This window comes from Cibotium barometz, chromosome 33, assembly GCF_041138505.1.
Source record: "Cibotium barometz isolate CiBa-2024 chromosome 33, ASM4113850v1, whole genome shotgun sequence".
In the NCBI taxonomy this organism is placed as follows: domain Eukaryota; kingdom Viridiplantae; phylum Streptophyta; class Polypodiopsida; order Cyatheales; family Cibotiaceae; genus Cibotium; species Cibotium barometz.
Window position 1 is genome coordinate 47066089 of NC_141078.1, and position 27685 is coordinate 47093773.

The window sequence follows — 27685 nt, forward strand, 5'->3', positions numbered from 1 at the left end:
AACCTTGATTGTAATGATAGTCTGCTACTTTAGGGTTAATTTTGCATAATAAGCCACTTTAAAAGATTGGTTTAACTCTTGCCTGGAGAACACAGATGAGGTTGCTTAGTTACATGCCTATCCTACATATGTGTGGAGGTTCCAAAGTAGGCTTAAAGATAAAGAGGTTCTCACTTTCCTCAGACAAATGTAGTGTTCCGGTCCATGAGTTGTGCACTCTTATAATCCTACCCAGGTCTATTAGCCCACTCTAATTTTAAAGTCTAAAAAGTGCACAAATCCACCAATTGAAAAAGTACTTTAAGCTTCATTCTTGTACGTTGTTTCAATCAAACCAAGATCCTCTATTATCCACTCTCCCTCAAACACAATCATGAAAAAGTCTCACTTTTTATTATAAAAGAGAATCCTTGCTATAACACCTATCATTACAAAACAGCGCTTGGTACACTCTACCCTCTCCCCCTCTTTGCTGCACAAATGTTTGAAGGCCACCTAGAGAAGTAAAAGATTGAAAATCAAGGTGCAGATTCCCTGACCAAAAAAAGGGGGTAGGAAAATTTGGGAAACCATCAGCCACCTTGTTGAACTAAACGAGATCCATGCACACCAATCAGCCACTGCCTTTTGCTGCAATTCTCCTCCTCTGGTGGTGTTCTGCAACTTTATAATTAACTACTTCCCTAAATAAGTCAGAATCTAGCTCCGCTTTCTTGCTGCCATACACGGCACCTTGGACACTTGCCGTCGTTTTCGCAATCTCCCGCCCCGAAAATCCCTCCATCTTCCTTGCAGCGTCCAGAATAATGTCATCTGTGATACCTTTTATCTCAATTCTGTCTGGCTCACCCCAGATACGTGACCTCCAATCCTTTTTCTTCTCACTCCGGCTTTGAACAATATATATATCCAGATAAAGCTTCAAAAGTTTCACCCGCTCCTCTTCCCCTGGTAGAGGAAACTCAATCACTTCATCAATTCGGTCTGTAATGGCTGCATCAAGATCGCTTGGCCGATTAGTTGCCAAAACTAGAACAACGTCCCTGGATTGATCCCCAGTGCGGTACAGGAGGGCATTTAGTGCACTTCGTTGAGCCTCACTCGTAGATTTATTGCTGCGCCTGCACAACAACAGATTAAAGAAAGGCTAAGATTAAAAAGCTACAAGCATGTACACTATTACAACCTTGTGCAACCATCCACCACAACCTCCATCCACAGCACACGGTGCACCTGCGCGCACGCACACAATCGCTCGCACACATGAAGAACACATGGAAAGCACTTGATGAACTCCACCCACGTGCATGGGGAAGTTAAAGCCGGTGAGACACCTATGAGACCTCCAGCCCGCAGACCACAGACCATGGATGACTGCCAGAACCATCCCGTATCACACCCAGCAACCTCCAGGGGGTTTGGCAGCCCACTAAGGCCAAGACTAGATCTAGACCTACATATTGTCACAGGCACACACTTGCATAGACCTACATATTGTCACAGACACACAGTTACAGGTGCTAATAACCCTTGCTAACTGCTAACCCATGTTACACCTTGCATGAACCATTGAGTATTAACCATAACCAGTGGCCAATGTATCCCAGGGATGTAAGATACACTTCCGTGTGAAAAATAATCCTTGTAAGTTTGCCACTTCTGCCACATAGAAAGGCATTCAGTAGGATGTCCTATGCAATAATAGGCCAGTTGACAAGTGCACATCTTTTATCAATTGGCACCACACTTCCCAGTTCCACCAGGCAAATTGGTAACTTACTTGCAAAGAAAAGCATCTGCTTCATCAATAAAAAGCAGTAATCCCTTTCTAGACGCTGCAGCCCAATTGAACAGCTCATGAATTTTAGTCACTGCCTGAGATCCCAGAGGCGCCACATCACCGCCTGTCATGAGAGCATATTCCAGACCCTGCCAAAAAGGAGTCATCCCCTCAGTGAGAAGGTAATGTAAGCCATGGGGCCTTTTCTATCAATCCAAGAGGTGGATATTGACATGGAAAACCCCCAAAACCTTCACTTTATTGAAACTGAACTATACCGATTTTCTAGCAAGTTCTTTCGCAGCCATTGTCTTTCCTGTGCCCGGTGGACCATAAAAGAGCATGTTGCGAAAAGGAGCTTCATGTAGCTTGGTGTTTGCAGTGGCCGCAGCAAGGTGTTGGATCCTCTTGTGCAAAGCTGGATGAAGAATCACATCCCCAAACCCATCTCCATCCTTCATTTTTTGTGCAGCTTCACTTGAACTGCCTTTTCCAAAAAGAGAAGCAATGCCTTTTTTAGAAACCCATCGAGACCAAGGATACTTTCCTCTTGATGACTCTCTGATTAATGAAGGTTGTCCCAAAATCCGCTCAACATATCCCCACATGACTCGTGCGCCTTCTCTGTTCATATGTAGATGTTACAAATGTTCTGAAAAACTAAACAGCACTTGGAATGCACAAGAAAATAAAGCAAATTGTTTCCACCTTAGCATAGCTTGTGTCTAGACTCTAAATTATGAATGGCATTTTCTGAGCAGGAACGAGAATCTCCAACAAGGTCAAATTTCAATTTCTCTTTTCTTGAAATTCCTATGCATACACTCCTTAAATATTTATAAAAATAAGGTGGACAGTTCCAAAGTTATGCATTCCAAATACCACACATGCTCATTGATGGGAACTGTTAAATGATATAATGTACACATCATGCTAGCAACTACCAACCTAGTAGTATAAACACCCGCTGCAAGGGCTGTTACTCCACCTACAGCAATAATCAATTTGTCACGGTCTGTGACAAGATCTCTCAAGCCACCTGCACAAAAGGAAGACCATACTTACGATGTGGCATTGCTTGCAAGCTCTCTCTCTCTCTCTCTTAGAGAGGGCTTTGGACATGTAGACTCTGTCAGACGGGGGTTGAGTCAGAGGAGTACTATGTTCGCCAGTGCCCAGTCTACTATGAGATCAAAGGGAGATTTCACTATCTATTCACAGAGGGCTTTGGAAACTCATCCCGGATCATGAAGTACTCAGATCAAAGGTGCTTGGACTCTTCCTACTGGAGCTCAGCCGACATAGAAAGTCACTACTCAGAGATCCTCGCCCCCAACAGCCCTCCTCTCAGCTTACCATCACCAGTTTTTTCCAGCCTAGAGGGGTGGATAGGGAGGCACCAGAGCCCATCACAGTGGTTACAGGAGCCTATACCACAATGCTCCCTCACAGTAGGCCCATGGGAGTCACATCAGATCAGGCACGCACACTCTAAAGAGCTAGACGCCCTCGTCCTGTTGGACCCCGACTGCCCCCAACTTATCAGCCCCAGATTCAAGAGATCCTTGCCCGCCATCGAGCAACCTTTATACTCACAGCAGACTATCGACATCTCTAGCCTTCTTGTATAGGCCATGATGGACATCCTGGATGGGCCCTTGCCTGACATACAAAGTTGATTGAATGTTTTTATTCAGCTCCCATATCCCATCACTTATTGTACCCTATACCTCGCATAGTGGGATCTAGATTTTTCATCTTGTATAATCTCAAGGTCTAAGATCTTAGCTTTCAGTTTTCAGTTTACTGTTGCTTTTTCTTATTTCATCCATGACAAGATTTCATGGACACTATGTACACATCATTTTGGTCTCACATACCCTTTTGAAGACGTTATTATAACTCTCTCTCTCTCTCTCTCTCTCTCTCTCTCTCTCTCACACACACACACACACACACACACACATACACACACACACATATTATATTCATGGACATTGCCTGCTACATGCACTGCATTATACACTATAAACCATATTCCAGTCTCTTGAGGATGATGTGCCTCTATCAGAGCTACCTCAGCCACCATGCCTCACAGGAATTACATTGGAGAAGGCACTCCAGTTGCAGCAACTCAAGTACAAGTCCCTAAGGCCTGACACCAAGCATTTTGTGAGCCCTTGTCCAGGGACAAGTTGCCAGTGTACTGCCAAGGGGCAGTTGGGGTCAATATCATGCACAGCACGCACACTTTAGCATCGTGCCAGCCCACATTGTAACCTCTTGTATGATATAAGGTGTTGTATCATCTCGGGCACTTGTTAGGCCACTGGTCAGGTGCCCATCAGCAAGTCTAGGACAAAGGTGTAGCTTTGGGGGTGTGCAAATCATCAGTTCTAGTACTAGCAACACCAAATCTTTGGGGGACTTGCATTAAATCCTTTGGGGGCCTTTGGGGGCCTTTGGGCAGCCTTTTGGCCATCCAATGCTGGGGCAGCCTGCTCTTTCACTAGTTGGCCAGCAGCCCCACCGCCCTAAATAAGCATGTGCATCTTGTCATAGTAGTCATCTCAGCATTCCCTTGCACATGCATGGCCGATACAGATGAACCCTCAGCCATCGACGCAAGGAGCAGGAGGTCTGTAGGCAGACCACATCAGCACTGAAGCGAAACGCTCATCATCTCAGCCTGTAGGAGAAAAATGCAAGGCTCGGGAGCTGCCAGCAGAAGGACACCTGATAGGCTTGCAAATGAGCCCTCCACACCGACTCCTGCACAGTTCATCTTGGTCAGTCCATACATTCATTTACAGCATGACAAGCAAATACACCTACGGGTGGGGCCCCTTCTGAGGGTTATTGGGACCCAACCTTGGGTACTCTTCTCTCTTTCTCTCTCCACTCCGCATCTCTCTTGCATAATTTCAGTTTGTGACTGCTCTCTGCTAATCAAGTAAAAGGTTCCATAAAGCTATGTAACATTGGTATCAAAGCTTTGAGCTTGATCACCCCCACTATGGACATGGAAGAGGAGATTAGAGATAGAGAGACTAACACCACCATTTCAACGGTGGTTACTTCTTCACCAAAGCTTGTGATGACTCGGTGTTGTGTGCATGCTCTCCTGAGTGTGACATGGACATTCTTCTACCCACCATTGGCCAACTCAGAGGTCGAGTATGTGGCCAAATTCATGTGTTTGTAAGGGCTATTATGCCAAATCATTGTAATATTGTCCAGGCGCCCAATGAGCAGCCCAATGTGAACCGAATTATTGGGTTATTGTGTGAGCACACTTAGTTGGACATTACTATTAGGGTTGGTAGAGTTTGTTAGACATCATCCCCTACTTGTTGGCTTCCTATTTGGTGTCCTATTTTAGCCTCTAGGGCTGACCATGTTAGTCAAAGGGGCTGGTCACCCCTCACATATATTTTACCCATATTTATTCCCCATTTTATGGTCTTGGGTATTTTCCCAGTCGTGGAGGCATTTTATCTCCACTCAGTTGCCTTCATGTAGGTGTATATATAGCCGGCATGCCTCCCTCATATCTTCATTGCTTGCCTAGCTTGTCTAGCTGCAATCCCTCACATATGAGGTTCTCTCTCACTCTCTCTCCTGTGTTTCCACTTTTCCTTCTTCCGCTGCATATTCTATCATGGTATCAAAGTGCCGGTGATTGTCAGCGTTGGATGCTCCCTCCTCTTCCTCTTCATTTCTGCGTTTTTCTGCCTATGGACAGATCTGTGTTTTTGTTCATGCGTTGAAGCTTGGTTTCTTCAAGGGCTGATTCATCCCCAAATTCAGTGGGTTGCAGTTCCTCCTCATCAGGGCGTCAGTTTGCAGCCTCTAGGCAGCCTAACAGGGGTGTTTTTTTCAGGACAGCATACCTACCCTTCTGGCGGCACCTTCCAAGGTTCTCAGGCGACTTTTTTTTCAGGTCTGGGCAGCAACATAGCTGTCCCAACAAGCTACGTTTTTGGCCTGTTTGGGCTTGCTTCCCACGCCCTGTTCTTGGAGCTCTTTGGGCTCCTCTTTTGCCTGTCCCTTCTGGTTATCTTGTGCCATCCCTCCACCCCCCCCCCCCCCCCCGATTGTACTTGTTCTCTGCAACAGTTCTTGATCTGAGGCTTCAGCGTTTCCATATTCAGCCTATTCTACAACCCCTTTTACCTCTGCGTTTTCAGATTTTCAGCCATGGTTGCTACACCGATCTTGTTGGTAGCTCTAACTTCATTTGGGCTTCATCTATTGGACCCGAAGGTACCTTCTCTTTAGCGTTTTTCCTCATAGGTGTGGACACTGGTTGACTTGAATTTTCAGGTTACACTCAGAGGGGGCCTATCTCCAGCTACTTCACTTGAGATCAGTTTCGGGAGCTGTTTTGTATCTGTGTTTCCACTTTCCCTTCTTCTGCTGCATATTCTATCAGAGTTGGTAGCCAACTCATCAACATTAGATGCTATAAATAGGAGTCTAGGACCAAGGCATAGGCCTTGGCTGCCCAAGTATCCAAACCAGTGGTTGCACGACCAGCACCACCAACCCCACCTGTAATCACTCTCACAACCAACCAGCACTTGGTGCATGAAACCAACCTACTCATGCACCATCTAGTGCACAACCCGTATCTTCACCACCACCCACCCAGCCAATTCCTCCACAGCCCCAACCTCCCATGATTAATCCTAAGCAATATCTTGCTAAGAAGGCAGCACGACTGCAGTACGAGCATGAATTTAAAATAAAGCAGCTTCAGATGCAATTGGACATAACCCTCAAGACTGCCATGAGAGAATCTGACTCTAAGAGGAGACAGCAGCATCGAACCAAAAGGCTCATTATCTCATCCTGTACAAGAAAAACACAACTCAGGAGCTGCAAGCAGAACAATCCATAGGAAACATATAGACACTCACATCTAGCTCACCACCCAACCACCATAGTGCCATTCAGGCTCACCCCCGAGTGTGCATGGAGTAGTCTCATGGGTCTCAAGTCCAAGTCTGACGAGAGCTCTCCCAAACTGACTCTAAAAGTCATGTATATAGGCCTCTATAAACCAGAGCCATAAATAGCGCATGCCTTTAAAAATACCTCTAACCCAAGATCTCTCCCAAACTGACTCCAAAAGTCACTTATATAAGCCTCCCCTTAACCAAGAGCCATAAATAGCCCATGCTTCTAATAGTCCACGTCTCAGGAGCACTCTCCCAAACTGACTTTAAAAGTCGCTTTATAAAGGTCTCCTATAAACCAGGAGCCATAAATAGCCCATGCCTCTAAAAACACCTCTAACCTCCCCGTTTAGAAGCCTAACTCCCAATCCTTGGTTAACCAAACACAGAATAGACATGCTAACACTGCTACGGCCTTAAGGATGTAACAACACACTTCCAAATCAGCCGACAACCCTGGGATCGACAATGCAAGTAGCAGCTTGGGCCCCGTTTGGGTAGTTTGAACAGCATGGACAAGAGGCCAGAAAAAGGGCGCTTAGTTTGTAGCCTGTTCTGAGACAGCAAACCATGAATGGGGCGGCCAAGTTTTGGCATCCACCTGTATGAAGGTAACCCTTGATTTGAGGATAATGTGGGATTTTTTTGCTAGCCAACCAGCCCAGCAGAGGGAGGCTACAACGGTGGAGGGGGTGGAAAAAGCCACACTCGGAGCCCATCTCCCCCAGCCCACGATGCAGTGGAGAAGTGACCTGGACTCCAGGTGCACAAGAAGGCTACATCGCCCACAAAGGGTGTGGATGATGTCCATCCAAATGAAGCCAATAGTCTCTGTGCCAGCGGGGTGACTGATCCATCTATGGCCTCACTGCATTTGTACGCCAAATGTCCCAAGTGGCAATGCTATTAATGAGCTCCCACCTCTGGCTCAGACAGGCCCCTAGGTCCATTAAGGGACTAGTACCAAGGAAACAAGAATGGCAAAAACACAAAAGTGTGTGAGCTAGAGGGCGAGACTTATGCCATCCTCCTCGTAAGTAGAGCCGTCCCCATTCATCTTTCTTACGGGATCTCCAACAATATATTATACAAAACTTCTCAAAAAAGTCCTCATAGCCCCCTCCCTTTTTACACTCCTACAATAGGCCACATATTCCTACTCTCACCTTGTGAATAGTTTTTTAAACAGAATATTGCTGCCTTCTAGATTTGATAAAAAAGCATTCAAATGCTTACACACAGAAGCATACCTCCTATGTGGCCAAACGTGGTATTAATGGCAGCCAACCATTTGTCTTTCTCTAGATTTGCCCGCTCCACAAGCAATCTTCGGTTCACATTTTCCGCCAGCTTGGCTTCATGGGCTCGCCCTTCTGCCTCAGCCAAGGCTCTGACCTTTATTGTTTCCCTTTCTATTTCAGCTCTCTCTTTCTCTGTCCGCCGCTGCTGAGCTTGGATTTGCTCTTCAGTTTGGCGCCGCAACTGCTCTTGACGTGCTGCAGCCTCTTCTTGCATTTTCACCAGCTCTTTATCCCTTGCTCTCTGGGCTTCATGTTCTGACTGAGCACTCAAGAAGTTCACTCAAGTTTAGGTATACAAACAGCATGACTAATAAAGAGAGGATAACAACTTTCAAATGGTGAGATATATACCTGCATCCGCTTCCTTGCAAGGTCATCTTCATAGCGAGCCATTTGAGCCTTTGTTTGTGCTTGCTGCTCAACGAGCTTCCTTTGCTCTTCGTACATAGCTTGTTCCTTTTTCTGAAGCCCAAAAACCTTACATTATGATGGGTACATTTTCCACAAAAATACATTTTGTGAAATTTCAGTCTTGATACATTGAAGAAATGCCTTACACCTTGATATACTAAACAAGGATGTAAAAAGTACAGAAAACAGTACATGATCATATGCTAGTACTCCTTCGCATGAGACACCGTTTATCCCTTCAAGGTTAAACAACATCCAAACCATTCCCAAGCAGGCAATGAATTGTGATAGCACTATGCCTTCATGTCATGTCCTGCAGCCCCTTACTGCCACATTTATAAGGCAAAGCTACAGACATGGGGCTCTCTTGGTGACAGCCCAAAAGCACTTGGCTGTCCAGATTAGTGGCACATGATCCCCACAAAGATGCCAATTGTTTTCAATGCCAACATCAGAACCTATTAAGAAGTCTGTGGGAGATGATAAGCAGCCAATTGCTTAAAAGCTCACGGTATAAATTCATGAAGCACACAAACCCAACGTCTGAGGTGATGCCAGCCCATGGGTTGATTTTGATACGCACTATCCAAGACAGCGGAAGCTACTACATGGAAGCTACAAAACTGTCACGATGCCTTTCAGGGGTCTAACCTAAAGGGATTTCCAATCATTAGAGACATGATGGTTTATACTCACACTATAGAAACATTTCAACACACAAATATGCAAATCTGTAGGGCCAATAGTCTCAGAGCATTGAGATGCTTCATGAGCAATCTTTGTTTGCTGGCTGCTAACATGCTACAAGAAATCAAAGACCCTGAACTTTGTCTATTGAGGACAGATTAGTGCAGCTGTATGCTGAAACAGAGCTACTTGCAACTACATTGGGCTAGATTTCGACGATCACTTACGATTTCATGCTGAACCTGAAAAGCTGCATACTCTGCTTTTCGCGTGGCTTCTTCTGCAAGGCGAGTCTCCTCTTGCTTGCGCATCAAGTCAAAAACCTGTCATATGGTCCCAGAACAGGCATCATGCACTAAAAATTCTCCAGGTTAGTAGATATCCAAATGAGTGTAGTTTTCTAACAATCTCTCAAAACCATACTTCAGACTTCAGATTACATGCAGGCATGGGGTTATTCAAGCGCACTCAAAACTTGCTCAGTTCCAGCCAATTAAAAGCTCATGGCAGCTTTTAGCCGGCTAAGATTGCAAGAGAGTTGCAAAGAAAGACAACCCTCTTTTCAATAAATGCACGATTGAATGGCTACTAAGGAGTGAAATTAGGGCCATGTACCCTAGTGTTTGTTTATTTTGTATGTATACTTGTTCTTTAATTATTCATGTATAAGGAGTGCAAGAAATCAGGCACACATACCCAAGTGTTTGTTTATTTTGTATGCATTCATATGCACGTATACTTATTCTTTAAATATTAATGTATAAGAGAAAGATTCCCTCCCTCCCTCTCTCTCTCTCTCTCTCTCTCTCTCTCTCTCTCTCAGCTGACACAAAGAGACTACTCAGAGATCCTCACCCCCAATAGCCCTCCTTTTAGCTTACCATCACCAGTTTTTTCCAGCCGAGGGGTGGATAGTGAGGCACCAAAGCCCATCACAGTGGATATGGGAGCCTATACCACTCCAGAGAGCTAGACGCCCTCGTCCAATCGGACCCCGACCACCTCCAGCTCATCAGCCCCAGATTCACGAGATCCTGGCCTGCCATTGAGCAGCCTCATCCTCATAGCAAACTATCGAAATCTCTAGACTTCTTGTATCACCCATGATGGGCATCTTGGATGGGCCCTTACCTGACATACAAGGTTGATTGACTATTTTTATTCAGCTCTCCCATATTGCATCACTTATTGTACCCTATTCTTGGCATAGTAGGATCTAGATTTTTTGATCTTGTATAATCTCAAAGTCTGAGATCTTAGCTTTCAGTTTTCAGTTTTAGTTTACTGTTGCTTTTTCTTATTTCATCCATGACGAGATTTCATGGACACTATGTACACATCATTTTGGTCTCATAGACCCTTTGGGTCTTTTGAAGACGTTAATGTTGGCCCAGGAGGGGAGCTACAGCTACACACAGCAGTGCACAGCACACAGATCAAGGAGATGGTGAGAGATGGAGATACAAATGTGTGGACTACATTGGAATGTGTGTGTGTGTTAGAAGTCATCTCCTGTCTATTTTTATACACCAGGGCCTTTGTTGTGGGTGTGCCCGCCCTTATGAGGTGTTTTCTCATTTTTCCCCACTCTTCGTATTTTTCCCCATTTTTTCCCTATTTTTCTGTGGCATGGGAGGCAGTCTAGTGGTCGCAAGAGGGCCTTGAACCTGGCCGACTGCATCTGTGGAGATTCTGGAAGTGGCCGACTGCACTGCATGAGTCGTGGGACTTCTCTAATGCTGGCCGACCCACTCTGCTGCCGGACGACTGTGATTTTTCAGTCGTGGAGGTTTCTTGTGTCCAGTCGGCTGCCCTACAGCAGGCCGACTGCTGATGGGGGGCCATATAAATAGGCCCCCAGCCCCTTGTCATTTTTTGTATCATTTCTCGGGATCTTCTAGAGCAGAGTTACACGCCTCTATCTCTCTCTCTCTTGTGCTGTGATTTTCTGCACTGCGTTTTGCTCGTGTTCCCAGATCTGGTCATCATCTCCGCTGCGTATTCTGATATGGTATCAGAGCCTAGGCTCTAGATAGTTCTTGGGATTTGTGTGAGCAAGAGGGGGACTGCTGTGTTGCTGATTGGTGGACCATACGGGATTGTTCGGGAAAAGGAGAAGCAAGAGGACGGCGGGCTGATTTGCTGGACAGCCACTTGCAAGTGTTAGTTCTTCTTTGTTCCCACCCACCCACCCTTTTCAGATCTGTTTGAGATGGCCGAGAGGCATGTGAAGATCCCAACACTCCCCACATTCCCGGTGGACCGTCAGTTGGACGGGAACAACTACGGCATATGGAAGGTTATGATGGAATCTGTTCTGGAGTCTTACGACCTCGCTGATTTCGTCGTTGTTGGGGTTCCACGGCCGGAAGTAGAGGAAGGGGAGTTACCGTCGATCCGAAAGGACCGGGAGGCACAGGCACAGTTGTGGGATCGTGTCAATGCCAAGGTCCGATCATTTATCTTCCTCAACTACACACCGCAGGTAATCAATCATGGCCACTATTGGAGGCAGTGTCCCAAGCGGAAGACCGAGAAGGGTGAAGATTCCTCAGCAGCAATCATGAAGACTCCGGCTTTTGTGCACCTGGAGGTGGAGGACACCGATGTTTCATTTTCTTTAGGCAGGGAGAAGATTGGAGGACTCTCCGCAACGGATACTCAGGAGTGGATTCTAGATAGTGGTGCTTCCAAGCACATGACTCCTTCCCGTTCTGGTTTACAGGATCTTTGCAGGCTTTCCGGTCACATTCTTATTGGGGATTCATCCACTATCCCAGTTCACAGTGAGGACAGGATGGAGATAGTTCCCGATGGCAGAGGGGGGAAGCATTCCTCCCAGGTGTTGTATGTTCCGTCACTTGGTTTTCATCTGTTGTCAGTGCATCAGGTTTGCAAGACTGGCGTACGGGTGGAGTTTGATGAGCACTTTGTTGCTCTCCGGGACAAAGCAATAGGCCAAGTAGTTTGGGAAGGCGGAGTGGAGAATGGAGTTTACAAGCTTTCAGCACTCTCTCTCTCAGGTCCTCAGGTTTGTGATGAGTGGCAGTTTGGTAATGGCCACTTAAGTGTGGATACACTGCAAGTGCAGGCTTTTCGGTGGATAGCTTGCCAGTAGATGGCAGCAGTTGGCAGGAACTCTCCAGTATTGATGTTGGTAGTTCTTGTGTTCGTCAGTCAGAGGAAACTGAACAGGTGTGCCTGCCCTTATGAGGTGTTTTCTCATTTTTCCCCACTCTCCGTATTTTTCCCCATTTTTTTTCTATTTTTCTATGGCATGGGAGGTAGTCTAGTAGTGGCAGGAGGACCTTGAACCTAGCCGACTGCATATGTGGAGATTCTGGAAGTGGCCGACTGCACTGCATGAGTCGTGGGACTTCTCTGATGCTGTCGTGGAGGTTTCTTGTGTCCAATCGGCTGCCCAGCAGGCCGACTGCTGATGGGGGGCCATATAAACAGGCCCCCAGCCCCTTGTCATTTTTTGTATCATTTCTCGGGATCTTCTTGTGTATATAGAGCAGAGTTACACGCCTCTATCTCTCTCTCTCTCTCTTGTGCTATGATTTTCTGCATTGCGTTTTGCTCATGTTCCCAGATCTGGTCATCATCTCCGCTGCGTATTCTGACAGTGTGGAGCTGAGAAGTCAACCTACATATAATATGAAAATACAACAATAATGAAAAGGTGTCCTTTCACACCATGTGTGCTAGGGGAAAAAATCTAAAGGGAAAAAGTCCCCCTAGTTATGCCCTGTTCACATGTGGCACTACACCCATATAATATATGCCAATAAATCCCCCTTGTAGTGGCACTGTGAACCTATACAAGGTCAGTAGAAGATCACTCATTGTAGGAGAGTAAGCCCAAAGCTTTGCAGAAAGCTTCACGAGGTAACGCCTTTGTGAACATATTTGCAACATTATCATGTGTAGAGCAATGAGATAATGTGATCTCCCCTACATGTATCATCTCCCCGACATAATGATAATGAATCTCGATGTGCTTAGTGCGTGCTGGGTTTCGTGCCACGGCTATGGCACTCTGACAATGAATATGGTAGTGGGTGTCTATTGACACTCACGAACATCAGCCATTAATCTCCTCAACCATACACAATCTATTGTGGCTATAAAGGTTGCCTTGCACTCAGCCTCACAAGTATTGTGGCAACAGTGCGTTGATTTTTGCTCAACCATGATATGCATGAATTCCCCACAAGGAAACAATTCCCACTGGTGGATTGCCATGTGTCATAATCACCAGCCCAGTCTGAATCACTGTAAGCATGTAAATGCTGTCAGAATATGCAGCGGAAATGATAACCAAACTTGGGTTGACAAGAGCAAGTAGAATGCAGAAAATAGACAACACAAGAGACACAGAGAAATAGGCGTGTAAAATCTTCTCTATACACAAGATCCTGCACAAAACTGAATGAGAAAGTGGTGGGGAGCATGGGGCCTATTTATATGCCCCATGCATGCACTCGGCCAGCGGTAGTGGCTCTCCACGACTACATGAAGCAGTCGGCCAGTAGTAAATTCCTCCACGACTGCATAAAGCAAGTCGGCCAATAGAAAAAACTCCACGCTTGCTGATTAGGCAGTCGGCCAGCCACACAACTGCTGAATGGGTAGTCGGCCAGCCACCAGAGGCTCCTGCCAACATCTGGCATCCATCCACACCACTGAAAAAATGGAAAAAAATAGGGAAAAAATATTGGAAGTGAGGAAAAATGACAAAACACCTATACATGGCGGGCACACCCACAACAAAGGCCCTGGTATATAAAAATAGACAGGAGATGACTTCTAACACCCCCTCTCAGCTCTCCTAGCTGTGAAACCAACCACAGGGAGCTGGGGTGCCGCCTGAGCAAATCCTGAGACAGCGACTTCGTGAAAAGGTCCACCGTACTGTCCTCCGTCGAACAGAACTCTAGCAAGATGTCATCAGCAACGATCTGTTCACGAACAAAGTGCCTCTGGATGACCATGGGTTCCTCCAGTGGAAGCCCAAACCTGCAATGCAACCTCTGCATCCTCACCACCTCACAAGCAGCATCACAAGCAGCCCGGTACTCTACCTCTGTAATCGACAAGGCAAAAGATGACTGCCTCTTACTGCTTCGTAAAACTGCTCCTGGGCCTGAAGTAGATCTCCTCGTGTCTGGATCTCCTCCCCAAACTGAGTCACTCCAACCGTGGAGTCGGACTCCATCCTGTGTACAAGAGTCCATGATCCTTCGCATGCCACAGAAACCACAGGAAACGCAATCCTGCCTCCCAAAGAGTCATCCGCAACCATGAGCTCAACTGCCTCATCAGGAAGCTCTCGTCCAATCTGGTGTCCATCAACCAAATCAATGAACCATTCTGCTTTTGAGTCAAAGAGGCATCACACTGCTCACAAGGATCAACACCTATTACGGTGCACAAACAAGTCCTGGAAACCTGCTGAAGACCACGCAAGGCGTTCTGAAACCTGTCAACCACCCCCTCTGAATCCGGAACCACAAAGCCTGGAGAGCGCACCTCCTTTTGCAAGTAATCAACTGCCACTTGCCTGGCTTTTCGAGAGGTCCCCGTGGAAAGAACATCCTCATCTACAGGAGTTTCTTTGTCCCGAATACTACGAGACATCAGAGCAAGAGTCACCTGTTCAGTTTCCTCGGATTGACGAACACAAGAACTACCAACATCAGTACTGGAGAGTTCCTGCCAACTGCTACCATCATCTACTGGCAAGCTATCCACCATCTGGTCCCGGAAGGCCTGCACCTGCAGCGTATCCACACTTAAGTGGCCATTACCAGACTGCCACTCATCACAAACCTGAGGACCTGGGAGAGAGAGTGCTGAAAGCTTGTAAACTCCATTCTCCACTCCGCCTTCCCAAACTACCTGGCCTATTGCTTTGTCCCGGAGAGCAACAAAGTGCTCATCAAACTCCACCCGTACGCCAGTCTTGCAAACCTGATGCACTGACAACAGATGAAAACCAAGCGACGAAACATACAACACCTGGGAGGAATGCTTCCCCCCTCTGCCATCGCGAACTATCTCCATCCTGCCCTCACTGTGAACTGGGATAGTGGATGTATCCCCAGTAAGAATGTGAGCAGAAAGCCTGCAGAGATCCTGTAAACCGGAACGAGGAGGAGTCATGTGCCTGGAAGCACCACTATCTAGAATCCACTCTTGTTTTCTTAACTAGGCATCTCAAAAAATTCGTTGATTTACATAAACCACTTCTTGCAAATCCCCATTGAGAAAAGCTGATTTTATGTCCAACTGATGCACTTTCCATCCATGATGGGTAGCCAATGCAACAATACATCTAATTGTGGCCATACAAGAAGTAGGTGTGAAAGTCTCATCATAATCAATACCCTTTTTTTGGGCATACCCTTTCGCCACAAGCCTGGCCTTGTACCTGTCAATGATGCTCACTTATAGTAGTGCTACGTGTAACAGGGCTTAACCAAGGGCACTTTTTCCCATGTGGTTTTTCCCCTTGGATATCAAGTGTGAAAGGACACTCTATCCATATAACTTTTGTACTCGTATATTATATTGATGTGACTCACATGCAAGGGTTGACTTGCATTTGTGATCACCACACACTCTCTCTCGCTCTCTCGCTCTCTCGCTCTCTCTCTCTCAGCTGCTTGTTTTTGCAGGAAATCCTCATGTGTGTGAGTGAGAGTCCCAACATTTGGTATCAAAGCCTTCCTGCTCTTGCACGGCTACTGCTCCTGCACGCCACTAGGCTTCCATCAACTATTATGTCCGTCACTGTTTGCCAGACTGTGTCCGCATTGTTCTGGCGCTCCACAGTTTTCGTCGACAGTTGCCTCTAGCAGCTTTGCCAGCGCCGCCGCTAGCCGCTCCTTTCCGCCTCCCCCTTTCGGGCGGTGCAACTAGACAGCGAACCACCGCCAACCAGCCCGTCGGCAGTGCTCTTTCCACAGGGGGCGCAGGTGGGCGGAGCTAAGCCACACCTGTGCCTTACGTGGCACATGCCATATTTTCCAATATTTCGAGCCCCTTTCCGTCCAGCTTCTTCGACATCCGTCACCGATTCTAGCGTCTTCGCCTGCATCTCGACGTCGACATCACTTGCTGCTCCATCGCACTTTAGCTCCAACTCCGTCGCCCTTCAGCTCGACGTCCGTCGCCTGCTCGCCCTACAGCTCATCACCGTCGGTGATTCGAGCCATTTTGTCATCACCGTCCGTTCTTCTCCATCTCGCCATTGCCATCAATGTCACCAGCCTGTCTGCATCCCGACCGTGTTTTCTCCCAAACAGGTTGTGCTTGTAATATGCGGAAGCTTCGGAGAAGGATCGGTACTTCAAAACTCAGAAATCAGCACTCTTTTCGCGACGAGATTAACGCACAAACTGAAAGGAGATGTGCAAAAAAATAGAGAGAAGAGGGAGATGGAGAGGACACAGTATTGGGTCCCAATTACCCTCTGTAGGGCCCCCACCACGGATGGTGTATTTGCTTTATTAGAATGATGTAAATCTGAAAACAAATACAAAAAACTTGACCTTTTCTTGGCTGGAAAATCCTGCCCATGACTTGAATCCTTCACCCCTTTGCATTAGCAAGCCCTTGGCTGTCTTGGCCCCTTGGTTTGCTTGAGCACTTGGTGAAAAATGAGATGAAAGATGGGATTGTGGACCTCTTCTATTTATACTACCCTTCAGGGGCAGGCGGCCAGCATCAGATATGTCCCACGACTGGATATTCAGCATTTAATGCTGAAAAATCCCATTAAATGCTAGGAAAATTCCTATAAATCCTGCGCATCACTTCCTCGCTGGCTAGTCATCAGGCGCCTGCTTCTGAAGGGCTGGGCATAGCCCTTGCCCACAATCCATGGGCTGGGCAGCCTGTATGGGCTGCCCCATACTTGCCCTACAGCCCAATGAAGGCTGTACCCTCTTGAAAATGGCCTGATCTTTGCCCTAGGACTATCCTAGGGCCCTTCCATGGCTGGTGGGTCCAGCCTAGGCCTTACTGGCCCACATGGGGATGGTTTCACACCATTCCCATGCCCATACTAAGCTCCGGGGTAGCCCTATGGGCTGGCCCCTTGTTCTAAACATACTCTACTCAGTGATCTGGCATCCGGTACCTTACCAGATACACAGAACCACTGACATCATTCTAGAGGGAGACTCACATCGCGGACTGGCACTGTTTCATGTGCAGGACAGTGCACACCTGACCTTGGACTCATGTGCAGGACAATGCACACCTGACCTCGGACGACTGAGATGGATCCCTGGCTGACTCGTCCCGGACTGGGCTCACATGGGACCAGTTCACCATCCCAGGTCCTGCACCTTCTGTACAGAAATGTCTACGTGGCATCCAAGTGCGGGATAAACGTGACATCTCCTTCTCCTAACTTGACGGAAGCTGCATAGCCTCCAAATAATCCGTAAATAACACCGGATAGTCTTCGAAAAATTCTTTGTCGAGCCATACTGCTTCATGAGTTCCTCGGTCCTGAAACTTTGTGAGGAACTGTCGTAATCTTCGGCCTGAGCCATGCTTGAAACGGTGCAGAAGGATCTGTTCTGGAACCATTACTTCTGCTTTATCCACAATGTCTGGTTCCGCTTCGTCTTTAAACCTTTGAAGGGGGTGGACCTGCATATGGCTTTAACCAACTGACATGAAATACATCGTGCATAGTCCAACTCGGAGGTAGCTTTAACTGCATAGACAGCTCATTAATCTTTTACCGGATGGAGAAAGGTCCGAAGCTCCTGAAAGACAATTTGGGCATCGCTTGCCCACCTGCTTCAATCTTTGCTTCATAATCCGACGATACACCCAATCTCCTTCCAAAAATGTCATATCCCTTCGGTCTTTATTGGCCTGTCGAGTGTAGGCCTCTTGTGCTTTAGCCAATCTGTCTTTTACTGACTCTAGGATCTCCTGGTAAGACTCTGTCACTCTGTTCGCCTCCGATATTGAAGACGAAGTCCTGGTTAACAACAACTGGAAAGGTCTTCCAAACGCTACCTCATATGGAGTCCTGCCAATAGCTGAAGAAAAAGAGTCATTCAAAACAGCTTGAACTAAAGGCAAAAACGATTCCCACTTACCTTGCTGATCGTGGACGTAACACTTCAGCACATCAAAGGCCAACTGTGTGGGTGGAATGCACTGGAAAAATTCAGCTTAGTACCAAAATTATCAAACAATGCCCTCCAAAAATGACTTGTAAACTTGGCATCTCGGTCTGACACTATGGTTCTAGGAATCCCGCCAATCGGGTACCAATGCCGAATGAATAACTGGGCAACATCCTCGGCGGTCACATTGGCCCTGCACAGAATAAGCATAATAAATTTGCTAAACCTATCAACAATAGTTAAGCACTGCGTATTACGCTTACTCGGACTGGGAGGCAGATTTGTGACAAAGTCCATCGAAATGTCCTGGAAAGGACCCTCAGGAATTGGCAAGGGCTGTAACAACCCTATCTTCTTTCCACGAGGAGCTTTCACTTTTTGACAAATGTCACAACGTTGTACATATGTAAACACATCACGCCTCATCTTTGGCCAATAGTATTGCCGTTCTAATTTCTCCAGAGTCGAATTCATGCCCCTATGACCACCTGTAATGGTGTCATGGGCATCATGGAGAAGAGCTGCCCGGAATGACTTCATGACACATAGTCGGCCTTTGTAGAAAAGCCAACCATCGCGTATCAGAAAATGGCATGACCCTGTGGCATACAATGCCTGTTCCCACACTGTGAGTATCGAATTCCTCAGAATCCGCATACGTGTGCTTCATGTCCTCTAGTCCTGTACCAACAAGGTTAAGTCTAGTGGTCTGAATCGTAAATACTTGTCCCTTCCTGCTCAAAGCATCGGCCACTGGATCGGCCTTCCTTGGAAGGTACTCAATCATACCACCGAACTGCTGGAATATCTGACTCCAACGGTGTTGTCGAATGTAACACGCGGAAGCTCTGGGTAGTCTTCTTTCAGCCCTAAACACTCTTGGAAACCTTCTGATGCAGAAACGCACCATCTGATGCAAAAACGCAGGTAGAGAGAGAGTAGAGAGAGAGAGTGAGAAGTGCTGGAAATTCAGTATATACTATGGTACAAAAAGGTACATATCTTGCAACCCTTTGCTGCCTCCTTGGAAAAGGTGATAACACACCTAAAATCTGCCCTAGACTAGGATCCTACTGACTCAAACCCCTAGTGGGTTGAATGACTAAAACTAGGAGCAAGGAGCCCTATTTATATGGGTCTTTTGACACTTTATGCTGGCCGACTGCTGGTCGGCCAGTCCCATGTCCATACAGCCCCTTTTTGGAGCATCCCGATTGCTTGTCCTTGTCATTGATGCGCCTGCTGCCCAACCTCTCTGATGGCTTCAGCCGACAGCTCCTCTGGCAGCCAGCATCCCTTTTCTTGCAGCCGACAGCCCCTCTGGCATGATCCCACTTGGTCCTGCTCCATGCTCACCTCAGATGAGTCACCTGAAGCTCCTACCTTCTGGTTCTACTGGTTCATAATCTTTATCTGCTTGCCTCTTCTGGATCTAGCCCTAGAAATGTCCATGGCTTTCTATCGATGAGGGTGACTCCATGTCACATCATCTCACCAGAGAGAAAGATTTGCAGGAACAATTGCTCAACATTGATGAGGTTATCCCAGACAGACAACTGGTCACCAACACTCTTAATTCTTTACCACCCTCCTATTTGGGCTCACACCCCTCTCTCAACCTCTCTATGAGAGGGGGTGCTAATCCCATCACTTTTGAAGAGCTAGTGAGATTACTCTTTCAGGAAGAGCAAACAAGAGCAAACCTATCTAGCAACCATGCTGGAGACAGCAAAGCAAAGAGCTTCAAGCATGGGGGACACCAGTCTAGTCATGACAGCCCTCTTTTGGTGATGAAAAAGTTTGACAAAGGAGATGCAAACAAGCCTAAAAAGAAGGGCAAATGTCACTACTGCAATAAGCCTGGCCCCTACATCAATGAATGTAGAAAGCGGATTGCAAAAGAGAAGAAGAAAGATGCAGGCAATGCAGTAGCAAACTCTTCTGTTGACAAAGCAGAGCAATCGGCTAATGTAATTCAAGAAGAGTACACTTTTTTGATCACATGCACTAGTGACACACCAAGTGCTTCAGACAATGATATGTCTTGCATTGCATCTGACAGACAGCATGTATTTGTCAGAACACGTAGCGGAGATGATGACCAAATCTAGAAACACGAGCAAACGCAAAGCAAAAAAACAGCGCGCGCGCGCGCGAGAGAGAGAGAGAGAGAGAGAGAGAGAGAGGCGTGTAACTCTGCTCTATATACACAAAGAAGATCCCAGATACAAGATACAATGTGGCAAGGGGCTGTGAGGCCATTTTATATGGCCCCCAAACAACGGTCAGCCTGCTGCAGGACAGCCGACAAGAGTCCAGAAGTGCCCACGACTGTATACACCAGTCGGCCAGCTCATAGGGGTGTTGGCAAGCACGAAGAAGGTCCACGACCCATCCACATACAGTCGGCCAGCACCACTAAGAAGACTGATGCAGTCGGCTACCAGAAAGGACATCCTGCCACCTCAGGGCTGCCACCCAAGCCACAAAAAAAATCAAAAAAATGGGGGGAAAATATGGGGAGCGAGGAAAAATGAGAACAACACCTACAAGGGCACACCCACAACAAAGGCCCTGGTGTCTACATAAAGACAAGAGATGACTTCTAACACCCCCTCTCAGCTCCTGGCTGTGAAACCAACCATAGGGAGCTGGGGTGCCGCCTGCGCAAATCTTGAGATAGCGACTTCGTGAAGAGGTTCACCGTACTGTCCTCCGTCGAACAGAACTCTAGCAAGATGTCATCAGCAACGACAAGGCAAAACCTCACCACCTCACAAGCAACCCGGTGCTCTGCCTCTGTCGATGACAAGGCAAAAGATGACTGCCTCTTACTGCTCCATAAAACTGCTCCTGGGCCTGAAGTAGATCTTCTCGTGTCTGGATCTCCTCCCCAATCTGAGTCACTTTAACCGTGGAGTCGGACCCCATCCATCAATCCCCCTCCTACGTAAAAGAGTCCATGATCTTTCGCATGCCGCAGAAACCACAAGATACGCAATCCTGTCTCCCAAAGAGTTATCTGCAACCATGAGCTCAACTACCTCATCAAGAAGCTCACGTCCAATCTGGTGTCCATCAACCAAATCAATGAACCATTCTGCTTCTGAGTCAAATAGGCATCACGCTGCTCACAAGGATCAACACCTGTTACAATAGAAAGCCAAGTCCTGGAAACTTGTTGAAGACCACGCAAGGCCTTCTAAAACCTGTAAAACACCCCCTCTGAATCTGGAACCACAAAGCCTGGAGAATCCACCTCCTTCTGCGAGTAATCAACTGCTACTTGCCTGGCTTTCCAAAAGGTCCCCGTGGAAAGAACATCCTCATCTACACGAGTTTCTTTGTCCCGAATACTACGAGACATCAAAGCATAAGTTACCTGTTCAGTTTCCTCTGACTAACGAACACAAGAACCACCAACATCAGTACTAAAAAGTTCCTACCAACTGCTGCCATCAACTAGCAAGCTATCCACCATCTGGTCCCGGAAAGCCTGCACCTGCAGCGTATCCACACTTCAGTGGCCATTACCAGACTGCCACTCATCACAAACCCGAGGACCTGGGAGAGAGTGTTGAAAGCTTGTAAACTCCATTGTCCACTCCGCCTTCCTAAACTACTTGGCCTGTTGCTTTGTCCCACAGAGCAACAAAATGCTCATCAAACTCCACTCGTACGCCAGTCTTGCAAACCTGATGCACTGACAACAGATGAAAACCAAGGGATGGAACATACAATACCTAGGAGGAATGCTTCCCCCCTCTGCCATCGAGAACTATCTCCAACTTGCTCTCACTGTGAACTGGGATAGTGGATGTATCCCCACTAAGAATGTGACCAGAATACCTACAAAGATCCTGTAAATCTGAATGGGAAGGAGACATGTGCCTAGAAGCACCACTATCTAGAATCCACTCCCGAGTATCCGTTGCGGAGAGTCCTCCAACCTTCTCCCTGCCTGAAGAGAATGAAACATCGGTGTCAATCACCTCCAAGTGCACAAAAGCCGGAGTCTTCATGACTACTGCTGAGGAATCTTCACCCTTCTCGGTCTTCCGCTTGGGACGCTGCCTCCAATAGTGGCCTTTCTCGCCACAATCATTACATGTCCTCTCTGCCTTTAGTTTCTCGCGGTCAGCGTCGGACTTCTTCTCAGAAGACTTCTCCGATGAAGCCTTCCCTTTGCCCGTGTTACGGCCTTTCGACCATTGGCCAGTTAAGGCCTCCGAACCTCCGCCCTGTGGAGGGTTCATGTATCGTTCCTCCTAGTCCAAGACCATGGGCACAAGCTCCTCCCACGTGATGGTGCTGAGCCTCCCACTGGTAATCAAAGACGAGTAAAATGCTGAGTACTGAGAGGGCAAGTGCGACAACAACGTTATGGCCATGTTCTCTGACGATATCTCCTTCTAGCCTGAAGAACTTCCTGCTGAAGAGCTTGCAGCTTGTTAATATGCTCTCGCATCGTCGACGACTTTGCAGGGCTCATAACCCGCATCTGTACTTCCAAGGAAATCCTCTTCATGGGCGATACCCTGTTGTAAAGAGAAGCCAAATGCTGCCATATACCTCTGGCCAACGTCGTATGCTTTACATGATTGATTACCTGCGGTGTGTAGTTAAGGAAGATAAATAATCAGACCTTAGCATTGACACGATCCCACAGCTGTGCCTGTGCCTCCCGGTCCTTACGAATCGATAGTAACTCCCCTTCCTCTACTTCCGGCCGTGGAACCCCAACAACGATGAAATTAGCGAGGTCGTAAGACTCCAGAACAGATTCCATCATACCCTTCCATATGCCGTAGTTGTTCTCATCCAACCGACGGTCCACCGGGAACGTGGGGAGTGTAGGGATCTTCACATGTCTCTTAGCCATCTCTAACAAATCTACCATTGAGGGGATGTACTTTGAAAAAGGGTGGGTGGGTGGAAACAAAGAAGAACTTACACCTGCAAGTAGCTGTCCAGCTAATCAACCCGTCGTCCTCTTGCTTCTCTTCTTCTTGAACAGTCCCGTACAGTCCAGCAATCAGTAACACAACAGTCCCCCCTCTTGCTCACACAAATCCCAAGAACTATCAAGAGCCTAGGGCTCTGATACCATGTCAGAATACGCAACGGAGATGATGACCAAATCTGGGAACACGAGCAAACGCAATGCAAAAAATAACACGAGAGAGAGAGAGAGAGAGAGAGAGAGAGAGGCGTGTAACTCTCCTCTATATACACAAAGAAGATCCCAAATACAAGATACAATGTGGCAAGGGGCTGTGGGGCCATTTTATATGGCCCCCAAACAGCAGTCGGCCAATTGCAGGACAGCCGACAAGAGTCCAAAAGTGCCCACGACTGTATACACCAGTCGGCCAGCACCACTAAGAAGACTGATGCAATCGGCTACCAAAAAGGACATCCTGCCACATCAGGGCTACCACCCAAGCCACAAAAAAAATGGGAGAAAAATACGGGGAGTGAGGAAAAATGAGAACAACACCTACAAGGGCGGCCACACCCACAACAAAGGCCCTAGTGTCTACATAAAGACAGGAGATGACTTCTAATAGTATCATGGTATTTTGATAGTGGAAGATGTATTTCAACACTTGGTTTATGCTTCTCATGGCCGCACTTTATCATGTGCAGATCGTACCACTTATCCAATAAAGGGGATTGGCAATGTCATACTTGTTGCAGCTAATGGTGCCAATATATGTATGACAAAAGTGTTGTATGTTCCAAGGATAAAGAAAAATTTGCTCGTACAGCCCAAACAATCTCCAATGAGCACCTCACTCCATGTATTTTCCCATTTTTCCCTGAGATGTGGAGGGCTGTCGGCTGTCCTCAGAAGCTTTCCAACTGCTGCTCTGGTACCCGACCTGGTCAGGTGTCCTGGCCGACTTCAGGCACCTGGCTGACTTGCTTATTTGCTGGTCAGGGGCTGCTCATTGGCTGGTCGTGAGCATGGGCTGCTGTCGGCCTGTTTTAGGCTGGCTGGTCGACCAGCAGCCTAGAGTCATATAAAATGGCCCCCTTTCCCCCACACTTCACTTGTCATTCTGGGATTTTCTTTGGTGTATATAGCAGAGTTGCATAGCTTCTCTCTCTCCCTTTCATTTGCGTTTTACTCCCTACAGCAGTTGTCTTCATTTCCGTTGTGCATTTTGACATGGTATCAGAGTCCCAGGTGGCTTGAAGCTTGGAGACAATGGGACGTCGAGGGTTTGCCGATTTGAGATGAGGATGAGGGTCACCCCGAACATGTTTGCAGGTTGAAGAAAGCGTTGTATGGCTTAAAGCAAGCACCAAGAGCATGGTCTGACAAGATTTCTGAATATCTTGTCACTATTGGCTTTCATGTAGCCAATGCAGATTTCTCATTGTATGTGAGACATGGTGATAGAGGGGTTGTGCTTGTTGTCATCTATGTAGATGACTTGATCATTACGGGGGACCATGATGCAGAGATCTTTGATGTAAAGATCTTGCTTAGACAGCAGTTCGAGATGAAGGATCTGGGGGAGCTCAGATATTTCTTAGGCATTGAGGTGATTAGGTCACCACATGGTATTGGATTACTGCAGAGACAGTATGGCTTGGACATGTTGTCCAAGTATGGTATGACAGGGTTCAGACAGGAGAGGACTGCTAACAAGGGGCGGCCCATCTTTGACCCCCCAATGTGGTGTACTGTGCAGATATTCATTTATTGTTTGAGTGCATGTGTTGTGTTGCCATTAGTGATCTTAATCTTGTTTACGATTAATTGATTCAGATATAGCTCTGCCCCCTTACAGTCAGACATACTTTTTGTTTTACAAGCCGGGGTCAGAGACGAGCATGCTCGTCTTGAGACTCGAGCAAAGAAACGCTTTTGTCATTAGCTTCGCCGTCTCGGTCGTGAGAACGGTTTCGCCACGTCCTTAAGGCATGACCTCGGAAGACCCAATAACTGGGCATGACAGTGAACAAGAACTCCCAAAAGTCAGACATACTCACGAGGCACCAGGGCACTTGTTGGGACTGTAGCCAGGCTCACTCACAGCTCCAGTCTCTCACATCAGATCCTGCATGGAGACCACTTCCCTCCTGTTTTAAGACTACCTCACAGCAGACTTTGGCACTTTGCCCCAAGAGTGAGATTCGGAGAAGATTAGTAGACAACAGCTGCAGAATTCCGACGTGTTTCGGAGACACCGCAGGCCTGGGGGCTTTAGGCACTGCTTCTGGACAGACCTGTCTGGGATACATATTGTGTCGGGTGTATTAGACACCTCCATCCCCCCTACATGGGATGTCTGGCATGATCTACTTAGATTTTGGTCTCATAAGCCTTTTGGTCTTCCATTCTAGGCACAGATTGTATACAGTGCACTACTTTAGTCTCAGAGAGGCCTCTCTCTCTCTCTCTCTCTCTCTCTCTCTCTCCTTACTATTTAATTTGCCATATCCAGCCCAATAAAAAATCCAGCAATAGCAACAATCCCCTGAGGTCGAGGTTAGGGTTTAGAAAACCTTTTTGGAGTGGACAGAGTTGTTGATTTCTCGGAGGACACGGGCGCCACGCTCCAGGGCTTCGGGGTCGAAAGCAGCCTTGGAGTCGTCATAGGAATAAGAAGGATGTCTGCTGGCGTCCTCTGGCCTTGCGGTGGGGGCATCCTCGGGCGGCGATGGCGGCGCAGCTGGAGCCTTACGGGAGATGAAGGGGAAGAAGAACGAAGAGCCCTCGCGGGCCTTCTCTGCATATGCTGATGCCGCATTTTGGTGATGACAGGCCATGTAGGAGCCAGCGGCGAAAGCCCCCGCCATCGCTGCAATCCTCCCCATATGAGCCCGAGCGAAGTTTTCACATCATATCACGTACTAGGAAATAGAATGAGTAGCAGTGGCGCGAACCTTAGGTCTGATCCATAGCACATGTATAGTGAAATTTGAAAAAGAAAATGTGGGAATACAATAATCTATACACGATTAAGGAGAAGGAGGTTCGCATTGACGTGGCACCATATGCGTCCTTTGTGCTTGTGCTGAATCTGGGTCCTCTCCACGAAATCCGGAGGTGTGTCCGCTTTTCGGCATTTTGAATTTGAACGAGGTGGAGAAGCGTGAACTTCACGCTCTAAGGCTGGGTCACCATTGCAAGCACGATTGCATCACCAATCGTCTTCTGCTCTCCAGCTCCAGTCATCTTCTGCCACTCAATGCATTCATGGATGGGAGAGGAGGCTATTCATGAACGGCTCGATGTCAACGGTGCGGTCAACGCAGCCCCTTCGCCTTGGTCAGAAGGAAACGATCGATCACTGCCTTGGTTTTTGTTGTGATACCTGAGAAGCCCATGGGACCAAATCCCTTCTGCATTGATGGCTATTGCCTTGCAATTGATCCCGCGACCGGCGTGTATGTTGAAAGGCTTCTTGGTGTTGGTGACCCAGAGAGCATTGCCCCTCATACCTCTTATACTCGAATTATTGACATGAACGCCTTCAAGAACAGATTTCTTTATGAAAGTTGACACAATATGTGTCCTCTACATGGGGAACATGCATGTTGTTCAAACAATATGTGTCCTCTACATGGGGAACATGCATGTTGTTGAGACAAAGAGAGTGGTTCTCACGATAAGTGTAAGGGAGTTCACTAAAGGAGTAGTTTAAAACTCTTTGATTTATGAAGCTTGATGTTTTAAATATACCCATTTTGTTAACTTCAAGGTAATAAACTACGGTTAAACTTACAACTTTTTTCATTCTTTGTATTTAAAAAATCGAGGATATATGTAAAACTTTATGTAAGTCGATGAAATTGTAAGCTCCTTTTGTTTGACTCACATGATATTTTACATATTCCTAGGTGAATCCCTTGAGCCCGCACTCTCATCCATCTTTTTAAATGAGTTTCCTAAAAGCTAAAATTAGGTGAACCACCTTCAGACATATATAGATATATATACAAATACATATACATATATATATGTATGTATATGCATATGCATATACATATACATATACAAATACGTATACATACATATATGTATGTATATGTATATGCATATGCAATATACATATACATATACATATACATACATATATATATATATACGTATACATACATATATGTATGTATATGTATATGCATATGCAATATACATATACATATACATATATATATATATATATATATATATATATATATTCATGTGGATACCTTTTTAGCATTCATTCACTTGAGCGTAGTTGGGTCTTAATCTATTCTACATACGTGTGATTTAGTTTCACCGTTTAGATTATTTTCATAATCCATAATTTCTTCTAGATTAAATAAAATTTAAATAATATTTCATTAATATATTTCTTAATGATGTACAGTATGGATAAC

The 27685-nt window shown here is 46.7% G+C and overlaps 1 protein-coding gene across 2 annotated transcripts; it reads right to left on the reverse strand.

The window, feature by feature from the left end:
* Positions 1–323: 323 nt before the first annotated feature.
* LOC147619658 (uncharacterized) lies at positions 324–26254 on the reverse strand. 2 transcript variants are annotated; one of them, XM_086773343.1, is made up of 8 exons: positions 25823–26254; positions 9368–9463; positions 8394–8504; positions 7992–8301; positions 2729–2819; positions 2059–2263; positions 1781–1929; positions 324–1121 (listed from the first exon to the last, which is right to left on the reverse strand). In XM_086773343.1, the coding sequence occupies exons 1-8, from the start codon at positions 26132–26134 to the stop codon at positions 614–616; spliced, it is 1782 nt and encodes a 593-aa protein (XP_086629469.1). In that variant the 5' UTR covers positions 26135–26254; the 3' UTR covers positions 324–613. The 2 variants fall into 2 exon arrangements, with proteins under 2 accessions (XP_086629469.1, XP_086629468.1); XM_086773342.1 differs by having other exon boundaries at positions 2059–2404.
* Between the last annotated feature and the right edge of the window lie 1431 nt (positions 26255–27685).

Excerpts from the sequence above, each read along its gene's own strand:
- LOC147619658 (XM_086773342.1), bottom strand. The coding sequence starts at position 26,134 with ATGGGGAGGATTGCAGCGATGGCGGGGGCTTTCGCCGCTGGCTCCTAC. Across the intron at positions 1,930-2,058 it reads AAGAACTTGCTAGAAAATCG|GGTCTGGAATATGCTCTCAT; the intron begins GTATAGTTCAGT and ends CCTTTTTGGCAG. Across the intron at positions 1,122-1,780 it reads GCAGATGCTTTTCTTTGCAA|GCGCAGCAATAAATCTACGA; the intron begins GTAAGTTACCAA and ends GTTGTTGTGCAG.